Here is an 18101-nt window from a genome sequence, read left to right as displayed (position 1 = left end):
ACTGGGCTCACATTGGGTACTCAAATCCAGATCCAGAACCCGGGCTCACGTTGGGAACTCGAAGTCAGATCGAGAACCGGGGCTCACGTCGGGAACTCAAATTCAAATCGAGAACCGGGGCTCACGTCGGGAACTCGAAGTCAGATCGAGAACCGGGGCTCACGTCGGGAACTCGAAGTCAGATCGAGAACCGGGGCTCACGTCGGGAACTCGAAGTCAGATCGAGAACCGGGGCTCACGTCGGGGACTCGAATTCAGATCCAGAACCCGGGTTCACATCAGGAACTCAAAGTCAGATCCAGAACCCTGGACTCAGATAAAAAACTTGCGTTCAGCTCCAGAACCTAGGCGCTGACGCGATGGGCAACGCGAACTCCTCCTGCCGTCCTCAGCCTGAGCAGCTCTTGTGCCTGCTGTGGGTGGGCCCTGCGCCCTGCTTTGCGCCTCTCGGGGAGCATGAACTTTGCAGATGCTCCCTAACTCTCCGGCCCCTGAGGCGCGGCTGGGCACGCTTTGCTCTGCGCCTCTTCTGGAATCGGACTTTGCAGACGCTCCCTACCCCTGCGGGTCCCGGCCGCGAGGCCAAGGGGCGGGGCGGGGCGGCGCGCGGGTCACTCGCTCAGGTAAACAGCCAAGATGGCGGCGGCGGAGGCCGGCGGGACGGGCCTCACCGACCTGCCCGGGGAGCTGCTGGAGCTGATCCTGTGCTGTGGGGCCCTGAGCGCCACCGACATCGGCCGCGTCTCCTGCACCTGCCGCCGGCTGCGGGAGGCGTGCCAGGCCCGCGGCAAGGTCTGGCGGGAGCGCTTCCGCCTCCGGTGAGCGCCGAGCCGGTTCCGACCCAGCCGCGGGGGCCGAGCCGGGGGTTGGGGGCGCCGGTTCCGACCCAGCCGCGGGGGCCGAGCCGGGGGTTGGGGGCGCCGGTTCCGACCCAGCCGCGGGGGCCGAGCCGGGGGTTGGGGGCGCCGGTTCCGACCCAGCCGCGGGGGCCGAGCCGGGGGTTGGGGGCGCCGGTTCCGACCCAGCCGCGGGGGCCGAGCCGGGGGTTGGGGGCGCCGGTTCCGACCCAGCCGCGGGGGCCGAGCCGGGGGTTGGGGGCGCCGGTTCCGACCCAGCCGCGGGGGCCGAGCCGGGGGTTGGGGGCGCCGGTTCCGACCCAGCCGCGGGGGCCGAGCCGGGGGTTGGGGGCGCCGGTTCCGACCCAGCCGCGGGGGCGGAGTTTCAGGCTCTGACCTATCCTCCAGTCGGGTCCTAGGCCCTGGGTGTTTGCCGACTCAAGTCAGACTCATTTGTGTGTGGACGGATGGGGGGCTTGGGCTCAAACCTGAGTCTGAGCCTGGGTTTGGGAGGCTGCGTAGACACCCAATCAAGGCTTCCCTGGGAGAACACCCCGTGTACAGTGTCCTGGATACGTCTACACTGCAATTAAACATCTGCTGCTGGCCTGCGTTCGCTGACTGGCACTGGGACTGCACGGCCGTAAAACCGGAGTGTAGATGCTCCCTCCTCCGAACATCTTCGCTGCAGCTTTACAGCCCCGTAGCTTTCGCCTTGCGAGCCCAAGTTAGCTGACACCGGCCAACCACGTGCGTTTTTAATTGGAGCGTAGATGTACTTCGAGGGTGCTGAAACGTGGAATAAAATGAGTTGATTGAATAATTGATTTTCTGATTCTGGGGCTGAACCAAAAAAAAATCTGGGAAAAAATATTTAAAAATATTCACTAGTTCAATTTTTTCATGTCCGTCTCCACCCCCATAATTTTTTTGTTTCAGGCTCAACAAAAAGTTTTGATGGACCCAAAATGTAGTGGTGGCTTTTTGTTTGTTTGTTTGTTTGTTTTTTTTTTAATTTCCTTTTTGGGTCATTTTTAGATTTCACCCTGTTTTGCTGCTGTTTGTTAAAAAAAATAGTTAAATTTCTAAATGAAATTCTTTTTCAATATTGTTTCATTTTGTTTTGCCAAAGCTATTGACCAAATTTGACCTGAATTCTTAAAAGTGCATTTTTGGCAAGTTCACTGTTTGCTGGAGATTTTTTTGCCCAGCTCTAGTTTGGAGAGAGAGAGAGATTAGAGGGCAATGATGCACCTGTCAGATGCATGTGACTCTGTGCTACTCACTCCAGAAATTTTGGTGGTAAAATCCAATAAACAGGACATGTTATTCTTAGGTGACCCTATTTTCTCTGAGTCAAAAGCATCAGACTCAACGTGATTTCATGTGAAGAAGCGTACGCGTAGACTAATGCCCTTTTAGTAACATAAGAAATGTTACATTTGTTTTTGTAATGGGGAGTCCATAATGTGTATTGCATCTCAACTGTAGCTCAAAACGACAACCAAAGCTAATAAAATATCTTTTGCTGACCTTTGATGGAAAGGGCAAATTAGGGAACTGTTCTGCCCTGCCCCATTGAGATTCTAGCTTGGTGAAACAAGGAAAATAACGTTATCAATCACAAGCATTGGTTGAAATAGATAAGTATGTGTAAAAAGAAAAGGAATACAGACTAACACGGCTGCTACTCTGAAATAAGTATGTGTGTAGTTCAGAAGTCTTTCAATATAAGCTATTGTCAACAAAATTGGTTTTGAGGGCTGCCAAATTGGGTAGTGCAAGAGATTACATCTGCTCGTTTCACTTTCTCAGAAATCATAAACTCAATAGATGATAAATGTTCTCAAATTAATTTTTAACATATAAAATTTCAGTTTGAATATACAATGTACTGTTCCAAGGGCTATAATCTCTATATAATCTGTGATGAATCTCTGTAATTCACTAAAGCTACTGGGCTTTCTAGATTAGAGTAAATGAATCTGCTACTTGGTTTTGTTCATGTCTTGGCACAAAAAAAAAAACAGTTGTGTTCATAGAATATCAGGGTTGGAAGGGACCTCAGGAGGTCGTTTAGTCCAACCTCCTGCTCAAAGCAGGACTAATCCCCAACTAAATCATCCCAGCCAGAATTTTGTCAAGCCGGACCTTAAAAACCTCAAAGGAAGGAGATTCCACCACCTCCCTAGGTAACACATTCCAGTGCTTCACCACCCTCCTAGTGAAAAAGTTTTTCCTAATATCCAACCTGAACCTCCCCCACTGCAACTTGAGACCATTACTCCTTGTTCTGTCATCTGCTACCACTGAGAATAGTCTAGATCCATCCTCTTTGGAACCCCCTTTCAGATAGTTGAAAGCAGCTATCAAATCCCCCCTCATTCTTCTCTTCTGCAGACTAAACAATCCCAGTTCCCTCAGCCTCTCCTCATAAGTCTTGTGTTCCAGTCCCCTAATCATTTTTGTTGCCCTCCGCTGGACTCTTTCCAATTTTTCCACATCCTTCTTGTAGTGTTGCTTTCTCTAACTGCCAGTTGGCTTCTAAAATTTAGGTTAGTAAATGAAACTGTTCTTTCTCCACCTGTGAAAGAGGCTACTGAACAATAGCTAGTTCATCAATTCAGCAAGCTATGACTTTGGGTAGGTATCCAGATATGTTCATCAACTCAGTAATTATAATTTCAGGAGCAAGCCTGAACGTTTAGAATGGTTCAGAGCCATTCTTGAAATTGATTATGGTGAGTGTTTAGTTAGATGCTCATGTTGTAGTAGCATCCATTTATTTGATAATAGAACTTTTGGCGAGAGTTTAGATATTGACCTTGTAATCCTGGCCAGATTCCATTTTGAGTAATTACATTTTCTCTCTCTCAAATTCTCACTGTAATTTTAGTTGGGCAAATTATTCTTTACTTACCACCTTAAAATAAACAGTTGTTAGTATTGTTGCAATGTGGCTGCATTTTAGTCATGGGTGAGTAATTGGGGATCCATTAGAATGAAAGGTACTGTAGAAATGCAAATGCATTTGGCTAGCCTCTAAATTTGTGTTCCAGCAAATTCAGGGTAGCCTTATTTTTAACTAATACTAAAATATTCTCCATATGTTTTAGTTCAAATAGTATAGTTACACATTGACTTGGTTAATATCTATTAAATAGAAATAAAACATGTCATTCATTACTTTACTTTATTTTAAGAATCTGAACACATTTTATTTAAGGCAAGTCATGTCATTGCTTGAAGAAAACCTAGATTTTTACTTTTCAGATTTGTGATGGGAAACAAGGGTGCATGAAAACTTGTAACATTCTGATGTAATTTTTAATATTTATTTTAAAAATTGTAAGTTACAAGTGACCTCTTATCTTAAAAAACTGCACACAATATTTCAGCTGTACTTAGTGCAGTTCTGCTTCATCTTTTAAACACCTTCATTAAGCAGCTGATTTTTCTGTGTCTTTTGAGTTGTCATTGTGCTGGTTCCTATTCTCTTACACTGGGGCTGCCACTCAGCAGGTGTCTCAAATGATGCCAGTTTATTGGGGAAAGTACTTTTGTCAATATTAGCCTTAGAAATAGCAATTGCAATTGAGTTTTCATTTCAAATACATTTTGTGGCTTAGATAGTGAGAAGGGCTTTGTACTTTGTTAGCTTTCAAACTGAAGGGCTGATCAAAACAGGTGCATCTTTAAGTTTGTGTGTGTGTTTGTGTACTTTAAAAGTACTTGCAGAAGCCGTTAGTAAGATCTGATTTCATAATTCTGTGATTTTCCGGCAAGAATTGATGTCCTTGTTTACACCTCGCTCAGTGTCCAGAGCTACATTTTGCATACCCTTTTAGTTAGAGATTTCAGCTGTAGCAGGAGAAATATAGCAGGAGAAACATAGGGCAATGAATTCAAGTCCTGTTAGGTGAGAACAATGTCACCTTTAAATATATGTAGTTTAAACTATGGGCTTATTCTCTTATTGATCTAAGGACTTAACATTATTCTGTAAAGCTTCAGGGGGAGATTCTCAGAAGTGCCTAAGGTATTTAGGAACATAAGTTCCATTCAAGTCTCTGATATCTGTACCTCTTCAGCACTTTTCCCCACAATGCTTACTTTGTGTTTACTGTAGTTTCTTATGATCTAACCAGAAATAATCAGACTGGAGGGGAATAGGAATTATACTCTGCTGCTTTTACTTCAGGATGTGGATGAATTTTTAAAATATAACATATCTTGACTTGTCTCAGGTACCCAAGTCACAGATGGTTAACTGCCTAGCAATAAGTAACATATTTTACAATAGTAAACTGTCTTGTGGAGGCTGCAGTATTAACCACTGAACCTGTTCCTGTGTGTGTTACATAGGTGGCCATCACTTCTGAAATACTATAGCCAGACAGACAACGTTAATTGGCTAAAGGAATATAAAGCACGGCACAATGCTGGCTTAGAAACTCAACGAATTGTAGCATCATTCTCCAAAAGATTCTTCTCAGAACATGTAAGGTTTCTAATTTACTATACACTTGAAAATAATCTAGCCGTTTGTGCACTAGTATTTCTGACCTCATATTTCTTGTCATCTTCTCACTCAGAGGCTGAATCTTTACATTTCCTTCTACTAGCCATTGTTTTTAGTATTTACTTATATTGCAGTAGTATCTAGGAGCCTCAGTCATGGACCAGGACCTCATGTGCTAAGTGCTGCACAAACATAGAACAAGAAAGCTGTCCCTGTCCAATAAAGCTTCCAACCTAAGTGTAAGAGAAGAGAGAACAGATGGATACATGGGGAAGTATGAGGAAACAATGAGACCCTATTGACCAAATAGACAAGATGGATGTAGGGTGGGGGAAGGAGTGTAACACACAAGCAGAGTGAAGAATGTGATGGTGGTAGATACCATGTTCCATGATTTTTTTCCCGCTTGGGTGGGTTTACTTAGGAGGGGAACAGCCAAAGGGAAAGGAAGAGAATAAGGCAAGGGAGGAGGGGCAGGTATGGACTGAAGCTGATGTCAAGGGTCTTTGTGGGGGGTGAGGATAGGAACAAATAGCCAATCAGCACAGGGTAGAGAAAGACAGAAGCTGGAAACCTACTGATCCTTCAGAAGCAGCTGTCTCTCTCATTCTTTTCAGATTAGTTGGCTCTGCCATTTTTATAGATTGTGTAACAATGTGTTCTCATGAATGGACGGTACTGGGGCTAGACAGGCATTTTTTAAGAAATAATATGGATATAATCAATAGACACACAAAGCACTATGTTTTACAGTTAAGTAGAAGTAACTTAAGTATTTTCCATGTCCATTTCTGTAGCATTTATAAACTTTACATTCAGTGTAAAACTAACAGGACCACCGTGTCACCCACATGAAGAATTGCTGCCCTGTTGTTCGTTTACTGGGGCACATGGCTGGTCATTGATGTTTACTCAGATGCATCTTTCATCATAGCTGGAAGACTGGAAAACTTCAGGTCATTTGAGTTATTGGAGGCCTAGTACTGTAGATGAGCACCCTCCAATGAGAACTATCAGTTTGCCAGGCCTGGAAAATCTGTTTTCAGTTCAATTTCACTTGTATCCACAAATGGGTTCTTGAAACTTCTTTGAAATTACCTATTTCTGCTTGAGAAAGTAAACTGTTCTGTAGTGTATAACACAGTGTCTTGTTTGCCAGGTCCCCTGTGATGGCTTCAGTGACATTGAGACTCTTGAGTGCCCGGGTCATTTTTTTGAGGACGAGCTGATGTCTATCCTTAACATGGAAGGAAGGTGAGGAAAAAAATCAAAGGAGTTAGAAATGGAAGTGGAAAAGACTAATTTCATGTTAGCTGAGTGGAGGTGAATCCTACAGTGCTGAATGCACTCCGGTCATATTCAGGGTCATTTCATCCTCCCTCGTTTAAAATAAACAGATAAATGTCATAGCCTGATAAATCTCATCATTATGAAGTTTATTTTAATATTCACCTTCCTTTCCCTTAGGTAGTAGCTGTCTCTTTGTTTTTAAACTTCAGAGCAAGCATAATGGAAATAACTTTCCAGAGGGAAAACACTTTAAATATTCTACAATAAGCATGGCTTTTGGCACAATGTGCTTGTAGTCCTTTCTGTTGTTTTTCTGGTTCTTGGTGGGGAAGTGCAGCTTATAACTTTTGTTTGTCCTGAAATCAGCTTGTTTGAGCCACTACAACATGCACTGTTTGGTTAAACTGCACAAATATGAGCGTTACATTGATCACTTAAATTAAAGGTAGAAATGAACCAATGCACCTTTGGTTCTTGTCTGTGTAAATATTTTTGTGGCCATTGTTAATCTCTGGAGCAGTGAAGAGGTGAGCATTATCATTCAAACAAGACTCCATTACAGTGCCGTCCTATCAGTGGCATACAAACAGTAGAAATCTGCTTCTGTTGTGATTGAAATGACTGTAGATTTCTCTTAATGTTTCCTGGTATCCTGTTGTCCTGATTAAAGGGACTGTTTGAAAAGGCAAACTAGAATGAAACTATTCATTTAATTTTCTCTTCACGTTATTTTGTAACTTCTGGGTTGAAAATTGTGGCTTTCATTTCGTATTTGACAACTGGTTAAACAGAATTTGAGCTTTTGCACTTGCCAAATGCATTCCCATAAAGCAGAATTCATGCTAATTACACCCTGATTGAGCTGTAGTCCTTGCCGTTCAATATCATTAGGCTAAATTATTCCTCTGGAAAAATGTCCTAATAAAGTGGCTGTCCCTGTGGAGCATCCTGATTAATTAGTGGAGGATAAAGTATTATGAGATTTGATTCTTTCTGTTGGCAGGATGGAGAAGAATTGCTTGGTCTATGGCTTGGGGGAGAAGGAAGAGCAGGGGAAGAGAAATGAATTGCTTCTTTGAAGAGAATTCCTATGTGTTTCAATGGAAACTCCACAGCATAAAGAAGGAAGCCAGATTGAACACAAAAAAGAAGCTTAGAAGAAGTGGAAGATTAGACAAATGACCAGTGAAGAGTATAGAAATATTGCTCGGGCATGCAGAAGTGAAATCAGGAAAGCTAAATCACACCTGGAGTTGCAGCTAGCAAGAGATGTTAAGAGTAACAAGAAGGGTTTCTTCAGGTATGTTAGCAACAAGAAGAAAGTCAAGGAAAGTGTGGGCCCCTTACTGAATGAGGAAGGCAACCTAGTGAGAGAGGATGTGGAAAAGCTAATGTACTCAATTCTTTTTTGCCTCTGTTTTCACGAACAAGGTCAGCTCCCAGACTACTGCACTGGGCAGCACAGCATGGGGAGGAAGTGACCAGCCCTCTGTGGAGAAAGAAGTGGTTCGGGACTATTTAGAAAAGCTGGATGAGCACAGGTCCATAGGGCCAGATGCACTGCATCCAAGAGTGCTAAAGGAGTTGACGGATGTAATTGCAGAGCCTTTGGCTATTATCTTTGAAAATTCATGGCGATTGGGGGAAGTCCCGGACAACTGGAAAAAGGCTACTGTAGTGCCCATGTTTAAAAAAGGGAAGAAGGAGGATCCTGGGAACTACAGGCCAATCAGCCTCACCTCAGTCCCTGGAAAAATCACAGAGCAGGTCCTCAAGGAATCAATTCTGAAGCACTTAGAGGAGAGGAAAGTGATCAGGAACAGTCAGCATGGATTCACCAAGGGCAAGTCATGCTTGACTAATCTAATTGCCTTCTATGAGGAGATAACTGGCTCTGTGGATGAGGGGAAAGCAGTGGACATGTTGTTCCTTGACTTTAGCAAAGTTTTTGACACGGTCTCCCACAGTATTCTTGCCAGCAAGTGAAAGAAATATGGGCTGGATGAATGGATTATAAGGTGGATAGAAAGTTGACTAGATTGTCAGGCTCAACGGGTAGTGATCAATGGCTCCATGTCTAGTTGGCAACCGGTATCAAGTGGAGTGCCCCAAGGGTCGGTCCTTGGGCCGGTTTTGTTCAATATCGTCATAAATGATCTGAAGGATGGTGTGGATTGCACCATCAGCAAGTTTGCAGATGACACAAAACTGGGAGGAGAGGTAGATACGCTGGAGGGTAGGGATAGGATCCAGAGGGCCCTAGACAAATTAGAGGATTGGGTCAAAAGAAAGCTGATGAGGTTCAACAAGGACAAGTGCAGAGTCCTGCACTTAGGATGGAAGAATCCCATGCACTGCTACAGACTAGGGACCGAATGGCTCGGCAGCAGTTCTGCAGAAAAGGACCTAGGGGTTACAGTGGACGAGAAGCTGGATATGAGTCAACAGTGTGCCCTTGTTGCCAAGAAGGCCAATGGCATTTTGGGATGTATAAGTAGGGGCATTGTCAGCAGATCGAGGGATGTGATCGTCCCCCTCTATTCGACATTGGTGAGACCTCATCTGGAGTATTGTGGCCAGTTTTGGGCCCTACACTACAAGAAGGATGTGGAAAAATTGGAAAGAGTCCAGCGGAGGGCAACAAAAATGATTAGGGGAGTGGAACACATGACTTATGAGGAGAGGCTGAGGGAACTGGGATTGTTTAGTCTGCGGAAGAGAAGAATGGGGGGGGATTTGATAGCTGCTTTCTACTACCTGAAAGGGGGTTCCAAAGAGGATGGATCTAGACTATTCTCAGTGGTAGCAGATGCCAGAACAAGGAGTAATGGTCTCAAGTTGCAGTGGGGGCGGTTTAGGTTGGATATTAGGAAAGACTTTTCACTAGGAGGATGGTGAAACACTGGAATGTGTTACCTAGGGAGGTGGTGGAATCTCCTTCCTTAGAAGTTTTTAAGGACGGGCTTGACAAAGCCCTGGCGGGGATGATTTAGTTGGGGATTGGTCCTGCTTTGAGCAGGGGGTTGGACTAGATGATCTCCTGAGGTCCCTTCCAACCCTGATATTCTGTGATTCTATGATATTCTGAGCAATTGTAAGAAACATTACATTCCAGAGGACTCTCCGTGTATAACCCTTTGACCACTACATACAACTCCATATACGCTGAACAGCTCTGTAGAAGGACCTCAGAAAACTGAGAAGTCCTCTTCTGTACCTTACATACTCCAGAATAGACCATTTCAAACAAGAAATCATCATAATGCTCCCACACATTGGAAGAAAAAAAATCAGGAGACCTACCTAGTGATCCTGCAGGAAACACAAACTACTTTAAAAAAACAAAAAACAAAAAAACAACCACTTCTGACAGCCATCCAACACAAAACAAAAAGTGGAACCAACTATTACAACTCCACAATGCACAGAATACCACCACCAGGAGAAACCAAAGACACCATGATCAAACACATGGACACCGAACGACAACCCAACATCATCAACCTATCAAGACTGCTCCTAACCGGAACTGAAATATTTGTACACTCCAAGAGACTGAATTTCTGCCCCACCACATAACCTGATACCTTACTAGCATGTGGAGAACTAGAAAAAATCTTTTGCTTACTCCATAACAACACTACCCACAACTACCATCTCCCCACTGACAGTCCATAAGAGAGAAAAAAAATCATCTGATCGGGTGTCCTACCAATGGACAAAACCACCCAGGGATCTTTACATCAATTGCTTTAAGAAAAAAATTTGACTCTGAAATCCTCAGCAATGTTATATCCGCCACAATCTCTACCACTGACAAGATAGCTATAGGTTTCAGGGTAGCAGCCGTGTTAGTCTGTATTCGCAAAAAGAAAAGGAGGACTTGTGGCACCTTAGAGACTAACAAATTTATTAGAGCATAAGCTTTCGTGAGCTACAGCTCACTTCATCGGCCCTGAAATCCCAACCACCGGATAGTGATCAAACCAGCAGATAAAGTGGGTGCCATGAGAGTCTGTATGTTGTGATGTGTATATCAAAGAGGAAAACGGGTAACTCTCAGACACTACCTAGTGTAAAGTATTCCAAAAAGACCCATACCACCGTTTACACAGGAATTGATACAGTATGATACAGTACCCTCAAATCCTTCCTCAAACAGCTCCAAGAAAAACTTCACAATCTCATCCCACACAGACCCAGGATACGCAAATGAGGGAACCTAGGCAGACCCATCCTAAATGGCCATGGCACTTTACTGAAGGAATATCAGGACTCATTTAAACCATCCTCAAACACTTATGACACAAGTTTCAGCTTCTCTGAGACAAAACTGAATTCCTCCAGAAACCGCACAACATTAACAACCTCCCTGAGAACACCATCCTTGCCATCGTAGATGTCATCTCCCTATATACCAACATCCCTGATAATGATGGCATTGTTGTCTGCCTTAGATACCACAAGGTAATTTACAAAACTCAGAAATCCACCCTAAACGCAGCATCAGACTCATCCATTTCATTCTCACCTGCAACAATTTCACATTTAACAAAGGTTTTGCGCAAACCATGGGAACAGCCGTGGGTATTGGGATGCCTCCTCGATATGCCAAACTCTCATGGGCCACCTCGAGGAAGAACTTTTGGGAAAATGCACTATGAAACCAATGATATACCTGAGAGAGATCAATAATTTTTATCTTCTAGACAGACAACCTAAACTCCCTCATAGATTTCTACCATAACTTCAACACCATCACCCCTCTATCAAACTTTCCCTAGTGCATTCCCCACCAGCATCAACTTCCTGGACACCATGATAGCTTCAACGTGGAACCCTACAAACAACTATACAAGCAACCCACAGATGACCACACTTGCCTTGAGAGATCCAGCAATCACCCAGACACACCAGAAATGTATCTACAGCCAGTAACTCAGATACCACAGAATTTGCTCAGAAAGGAAAGTCAGGATACACACCTTAAACACATTTAAAACTGCCTCTCTAAACAAGGGCATTCCACCAGAGAAGGTGATTGCATTATGGAAAGGGTCCGCCCAAATACCCTGGGAGAACCTGCTTCAATACAGAAGAAAAAACCCACTGACTGCACACCCTTAGTTGTCACCTACCACCCCTCTTTGGAACCCATATGGGTATCCTCAAACAGTTACAATCCATATTTGATAGGAACCACATCCCCAAAGAAATCTTTCCCAACCCCGCTCTGGCTTCCAAACAACTCCCCCAGCCTCTCCAGGCTCATCATCAGAAGCAAGCTCCCCACCAACAAGGACACATCAACTCAAAACTGCACCTGACCCTGCCAGAACAAGAGATGCAAAACCTGCAGATGTATTGTCACTGCCACAATGATCAATATTCTCCACAACACACCTTTCAAGATTTATGGCTCCTACACATGCCTGTCACATGCAGTGTACATCAACCAATGTATCAAATGACCCAGCAACAATTGTGTAGGTGAAACCAGACAATCGCTATGCTCTGAAATGAACTCACAGAAAAATAAGACAAAAACACCCTATCGCATGCGGCCAAACACTTTTCACAAAGCAGTTGTTCTATATGTGACCTCTCAGCCCTTGTCCTGAAATCTGCAGAACACCTTCCAAAGGCGAGCTTGGAAGCTTAAATTCATAATTCTGCTAGACACCAAAAATAATGGACTCAGTAGAGACACTGGTTTTATGGCTCATTACAACAATTCGTGACACACCAAACTGCCTGCTAACCATTTTAGGTAGTTTCCTACAGTGTGTGGAAACCAGTTCGCTTAACAAAATCTGTACCAACTTGTGTTTAGTTCAGACACTCTGTGAGGCATGAAAGATTGCAGCTTCCACCATCAGAAGTTGGTCCAATAAACATATGGCAGTAATAGTGGGTGAAATAAAACTATGGTGAAAATTAATGGAATTCTGCTTTCCTATTCTGGGTCTGGGACCTGTCCACTTGTTAATATTCTGAACAGAAGAGTTTGAGGAGGCATTTAGTAGTAAATTGGCAAAGGCCATTGGTGACCCTGATAGATGTGATTTTATGAGTGTCTGTAAAATTGGAACTGTTGGCATTTAAATCCCTTAACCATGTGTGTCTTGGCTGTATTCAAGATCACCTCCTTAAACATCCCCTGATTATTAGATCTTTGAAACGACCGGGCTTACAGAGATTCTGCCATTGCTTGTTAATTTAGTAGGTGATAGGGCCTTTATGTTTTTATATTTAATTCTACAGGAAGTGTCTAACCTGGAAGTACTATGCAAAGAAAATTCTTTACTTTCTACGACAACAGAATATTTTAAAAAATCTGAAGGCATATCTTGAACGACCTGGGGACCAATTGTCATTTTTGGAAGGTGAGTATTGGCCTGAAAGAAGTCTCATGGTTTTATTGTGATGGATTCAGGAGGTCTGGTCTATGCCTTACCCTGTAATCAGTGTCCTGTAAGTGTTTCTGGAGTGTGTCAAACCAAGGATCCACACAGATCCACGGGGCAGAGCTGTGACCTCTACAACTCAGAAACTGGGCTTTCAGGCACCAGTGATCCCTGTCTCTGGGGCTTCCTGCGTTGAATCCAACCAAGCCAGGGTCCTGAGGGAGATTCATTCCCACCCCTTTAGGGCACAGTGCTCTGAGTAAGTATCTGCTGTGACACCAGGCAGCCTTTTCAGAACAAGGTAACTATTGATTAATCACCTGCAATACAGAGTCTGAAAGTCTTTAGCTTAGCATGAGAGGATATGGTTCCTATTGATGGGAGCCAGGGCATTGCCATGCCCTGCTCCCCTTTTGTCTCCCAGTGCCAAGAGAGAATCTTCTCCTGTGTCAGTGTACCCTGCTCTTAATACAGACACCTGACACCTTCCCCCTTTGTTCTCCAACTTCGGACCTTTGCTCTGCTTTCCTGCAGAAAGGTAGGGGGAGTCTCCTCCTTTTGGCTGTCTTTTGGGTGTGACTTTTCCAGGCCATTGGGATTTCTATTGTCCCTTCTGGATAGGGTTGCTAACCCTTCCAGTTTCGCCGGGAGTCTCCCAGAGTTCGACTGTACCTCCCGGTGGTTACTAAAGCCAATCTGGGAGATTTTTAGGCTGCTAAAAGTCTGGCTGCACAGCGGGGCTAAGACAAGCTCCCTGGCCCTGCGCCGCTCCGGAAGTAGCCATCACATTCCTGCAGCACCTGGGCGGGGAGGGTCTTCACACGCTGCCCCTGCCCCAAGCACTGACTCTGCAGTTCCCATTGGCCAGGAACTGCGGCCAATGGGAGTTGTAGGGGCAGTGCCTGCAGGTAGGGGCAATGTCCCTTCCTCTCCCACCCCCCCCTCCCCAGGGGCTGCAGGGATGTGCTTTGTAGCTGCATTGTTGTAATTGGTCAAAGTAAATGTGCTTTAATGAGAGTTGCAATGAGTTTTGCTTCTGTACATGTTTAATGATATTTTGTCTAGAAAAGTATTTCTGGTGTTTTCACTTTGTCCTCAAATGTTTTAGAATAAATATTTACATTCCATGCATATTTGGCTCACAGAATGAAGATTCATGTTTAAACATTATGAAAGGTTTGTTTTTACACCATGTTTTGTAACCTCTTCCTCTGTACAAATGAAATCTACATTTATTAATTGTGTTTCAACTTTGTTCCTCAGGGTAACTCTTTGCAAAAGGCATTTGCTGTCATTTCTTGATAATTTAAAGTAATCTTATTTTTTTTTAAAATGTTTGCTCACCAGTGTAGTCTTAGGAGATGCACTTATGTGATTGTCACAGGGGACAGTATTAATATAATATCAAGCAGCCTACTTCAGTACCATGTTAGCAGCATAATGTAAGGCACTCAAACTACACTAGGCTTTTAAAAATTAGGTGTAGTTTATTTAAAATAAAATCCTGAACAACCTCCTTTTTAAGTTCTAATAGTGGGGAAAAAGTGCTCTTTAAAGAAAATTTGTGGTATTGCTGGACACCTGCTTTCCCCAAAGCTCATATTCTTGGGCTATGTCATGTAAGCCTGAAATAGAGAACTATGGGAGAATAGTTTAGACTTTGGAAGTGCAGGGTTTTCCCAAGATTTGGGGAAGAAGCAATCAGTCTTGGTGTGTACTCTAAAAATATAGTAAATGTGAAAGTTAAAACCCAGTTTAGAGAGTTTATTTTGGTGTGTTATGAGTTAAAAGGGGTGGTAGACTTTAGAGAAGGGAATGTGTTGGGGCAGGCAATAAAAGCCAAAGGCTGCCACTTTGTGGGCTTTTTTGGAGGTGAACTCTATGGCTGATATTGCAGGAGGTGTGTTTGTCATGCATATTGGTCTGCTGATGTATGGGGCACTTTGCAAAACTAGAACAGACATGATCCTGTTTGCAGAGATCTCGGAGATCTTCTGTGGTTGAATATAGACAGGACAAGAAGTTGGACAATAGGGAGGTTTTGGAAAGAGCAGTGACAAGGCAACCAAGGAAGGATTCTTGAAAAAAGTGTTTTTTCTCAAGGAGTTTGACAGAGGACACTTGGACAAAAATGGGAGACTGTTCTAAGAATAGTGGACATGTTAAATATGAGCAGAAATGGAGTTGGATTGCGAGTATGGAAGGCCTTAAAGGTGAGATTCTTGAGTTAGCAACTGCTGAAAAGATTCGAAGAGGAAGGGAAGAGAAATGACTGGTACAGAATTGATCTAATGCAGCTTCTCCTATTCTATGTTAGATTCCATTACTTCTGCTTTCAAGACACTGGGGGACAACTTAGCCCTAAAGAGAAGGAGGTTGCATACTTGAGATTCAAAATCTGAAAGTCTGAGAAGTGGTTGCAAGACGTAAATGTGTCCTTTAAAAGTCAAAGGATCCATATAATTTGTAAAAAGAAAAGGAGTACTTGTGGCACCTTAGAGACTAACAAATTTATTTGAGCATAAGCTTTCGTGAGCTACAGCTCACTTCCACCGAATGCATCCAATGAAGTGAGCTGTAGCTCACGAAAGGTTATGCTCAAATAAAATTTAGTCTCTAAGGTGCCACAAGTACTCCTTTTCTTTTTGCGAATACAGACTAACACGGCTGCTACTCTGAAACATATAATTTGTGTCTGTTTCCATGTTTTGTGCATTTGGGTATGACTTTATATCAGAACCAATGAACATTTTAAAAAAAATGTTTTGCTAAAATATGTGCTTTTAAACAAAGAGCTGGAAAGTGAAAAATTAGACCAAAATCCTGTTTTTTAAATAGTTTATCTGTTCCAGGTGCTGTTTTAATTGACCAGTACTGTAATCCTCTCTCAGACATCTGTCTAACAAGTGTCCAGGCGCAGGTTGACGATATCACAGACGAAGTTCGCAAAGCCCTGCGGACCAAAAACCCTAGGCATCCAAGCTTGGCTCCAAAGGCAGGTACTGTAGAGAAATGTGTTCTAGTTGATGTGTTCAGAGTGATGTTGCTAGTCTTTATGTTGCCTAAACAACATTTATTTTGTTTAACTTACTCCATAATTTTTAAATAGCTCTAACATGGGCTTGGGAGGTGTCCTTTTCTTTTTTGGAGCCATTACAAACTGAACTGCAATCAAATCACACTCTTGAGTGTCCTCTAAGATCTGAAAGAGGGGAGTCTCTCTCACACGAACGTTATGAAGTGTTCTGTGAAGTTTGTTCTATTTCAAGGAATGAGCAGCCAGTCTGTGTATCATTACTTAAGTAATAATCTTTTCTCTCTGTCTTGTCACTCTGTACTCATTTTAGGAGAGGTCTTGATTGTTCCTGATGTGGAGTTTCAAAGGCAGGTACTGGATGCTGTGAATTGTGTCCTGTATGAACAGTTAAAATACAAAGGAAATGAGATGGATTACTACAACTCCTTGAATTCCTACATTCACCAGGCAAGTGTGTATTTACTGAACCAGCCTAGGAAGCCACTGCTAGTACAAGTTTGAGAGAGAATTCTACTTGCACTTTTTTGTCATTTTTGCATGGATGAGTAAGTAAAATAAATCTGTATGCACCAATATCACAAAGGGTGGCTTGCTCTAGACTGTATCATATGTTAACTCTCTGTGCACTTGCTGCTGGGTCAGTGGATTTTGAGGCATTTTGAATAAAATTGCATCTCCGCTGAGAATCCTGGTACTCTGGAAATTGAATTTTTCATGTCCTGCATTAAATAACCTATGATTTGTAAACTTCCCTCTAATTTAATCTCATTTTTCAGGTTTTAATCCGTAGGACAGGAATCCCTATCAGCTTGTCTGTGCTCTATTTAACAATTGCAAGTCAGTTGGGCGTCAGACTCGAGCCAGTCAACTTTCCTAGTCACTTCCTGCTGAGATGGTGTCAGGGGAAAGAAGGGTAAGATTTCTGTTAATTCCAATTGACTTTTGGGAAGACCAATAAACCATTTACCTGCAGGAGGCAGTTTTCCCAACCTGAAACTCTGTTGGCAGAGAGGTCAAGTAACGCAACGATCTCTGACAAGATGTTAAAATAGGTCAGGTTGAAAGTTTATAGTTAACTATTTTTTTCACATGATAAAATCATTGTATGTTTGTTTCTGATGCAAATAGAAAAGTTACTTTAATGCTGAAACAAGAAGTATTTTCTGAGGTAATCCATAAATGCAGGAGCATCTTGTCCGATATAGATCTGAGTTTAATTGCTAAATCTGTACATCAGCCAGCGAGTGAATACACAGCTGTGTATTCACTCAAAGGGTTCTGCATGGCAACAGACTTCCTGAATAAATATAACAGTAGTTGGGGTAGCACTTCTGCTTTTCATCATTTTATAGCTTTTTTTTTAAAGGCATTTCATTTAAACCTTTGTGCAGCACAACTGATAGAAGCTGATGCTACTGTGTCATGTACCCACCTGCTCTCGGAATCAGTGTTGGTGACTCCTCGAATGACCTAATGATTGACTATTAGCAGTAATGTTACTCCCAAAAGTACAAATTTCAGGGGTAATGTTAGTGATCTCATTCAACACAGTGAACTTGATTACACATACCCCTGATGGTATTTGACTCCCATCCCGATAGCTGCATTGTGCAACAATCTATTGTTAGCCAAACATGGCCTTCTAATATATCATAGCATCAGGGTTAAAGCAAATTGCGAATAGTTTGCAAGCCTCTCTGGGGAGAAGAAGACTATTGATAAAATAATTGACTTTTGTAGTCTTTTGCCATGTGTTTTTATAAGAAGATAATAAGAGGAACACTAACCCTGTCACTAAAGGAGCGAGGTACTGACAATATTCACCTCAAACTTAAACACAAGAGTGAGAGGCATTGAAAGGACACGTACATAATCCTGTTTAAATGAGACTCCCAAGTCTGAGTTTTATTTCTTGGTGTTTCATTAGAGCACAGACATCTTTGACTACATGTACATAGATGCCTTTGGAAAGGGAAAGCAGCTAACATGTGAAAGAATGTGAGTACCTG

At 43.0% G+C, this 18101-nt stretch overlaps 1 protein-coding gene across 1 annotated transcript in view; it reads left to right on the top strand.

The window, feature by feature from the left end:
• The first annotated feature begins 600 nt into the window (after positions 1–600).
• The window catches only part of FBXO21 (F-box protein 21), a 41395-nt gene continuing 23894 nt past the window's right edge, over positions 601–18101 (top strand). Inside the window, 10 exon segments of the mRNA XM_038373495.2 lie at positions 601–818; positions 5202–5337; positions 6518–6612; positions 12913–13034; positions 15908–16054; positions 16403–16539; positions 16869–17005; position 17367; positions 18020–18079; positions 18081–18101. Coding sequence (XP_038229423.1) covers positions 637–818; positions 5202–5337; positions 6518–6612; positions 12913–13034; positions 15908–16054; positions 16403–16539; positions 16869–17005; position 17367; positions 18020–18079; positions 18081–18101 — 1038 coding nt within the window. The 5' untranslated portion in view covers positions 601–636.

Source organism: Dermochelys coriacea, chromosome 15 (genome assembly GCF_009764565.3).
Source record: "Dermochelys coriacea isolate rDerCor1 chromosome 15, rDerCor1.pri.v4, whole genome shotgun sequence".
Lineage (NCBI taxonomy): Eukaryota > Metazoa > Chordata > Testudines > Dermochelyidae > Dermochelys > Dermochelys coriacea.
This window is presented reverse-complemented; position numbering and strand designations above follow the sequence as displayed.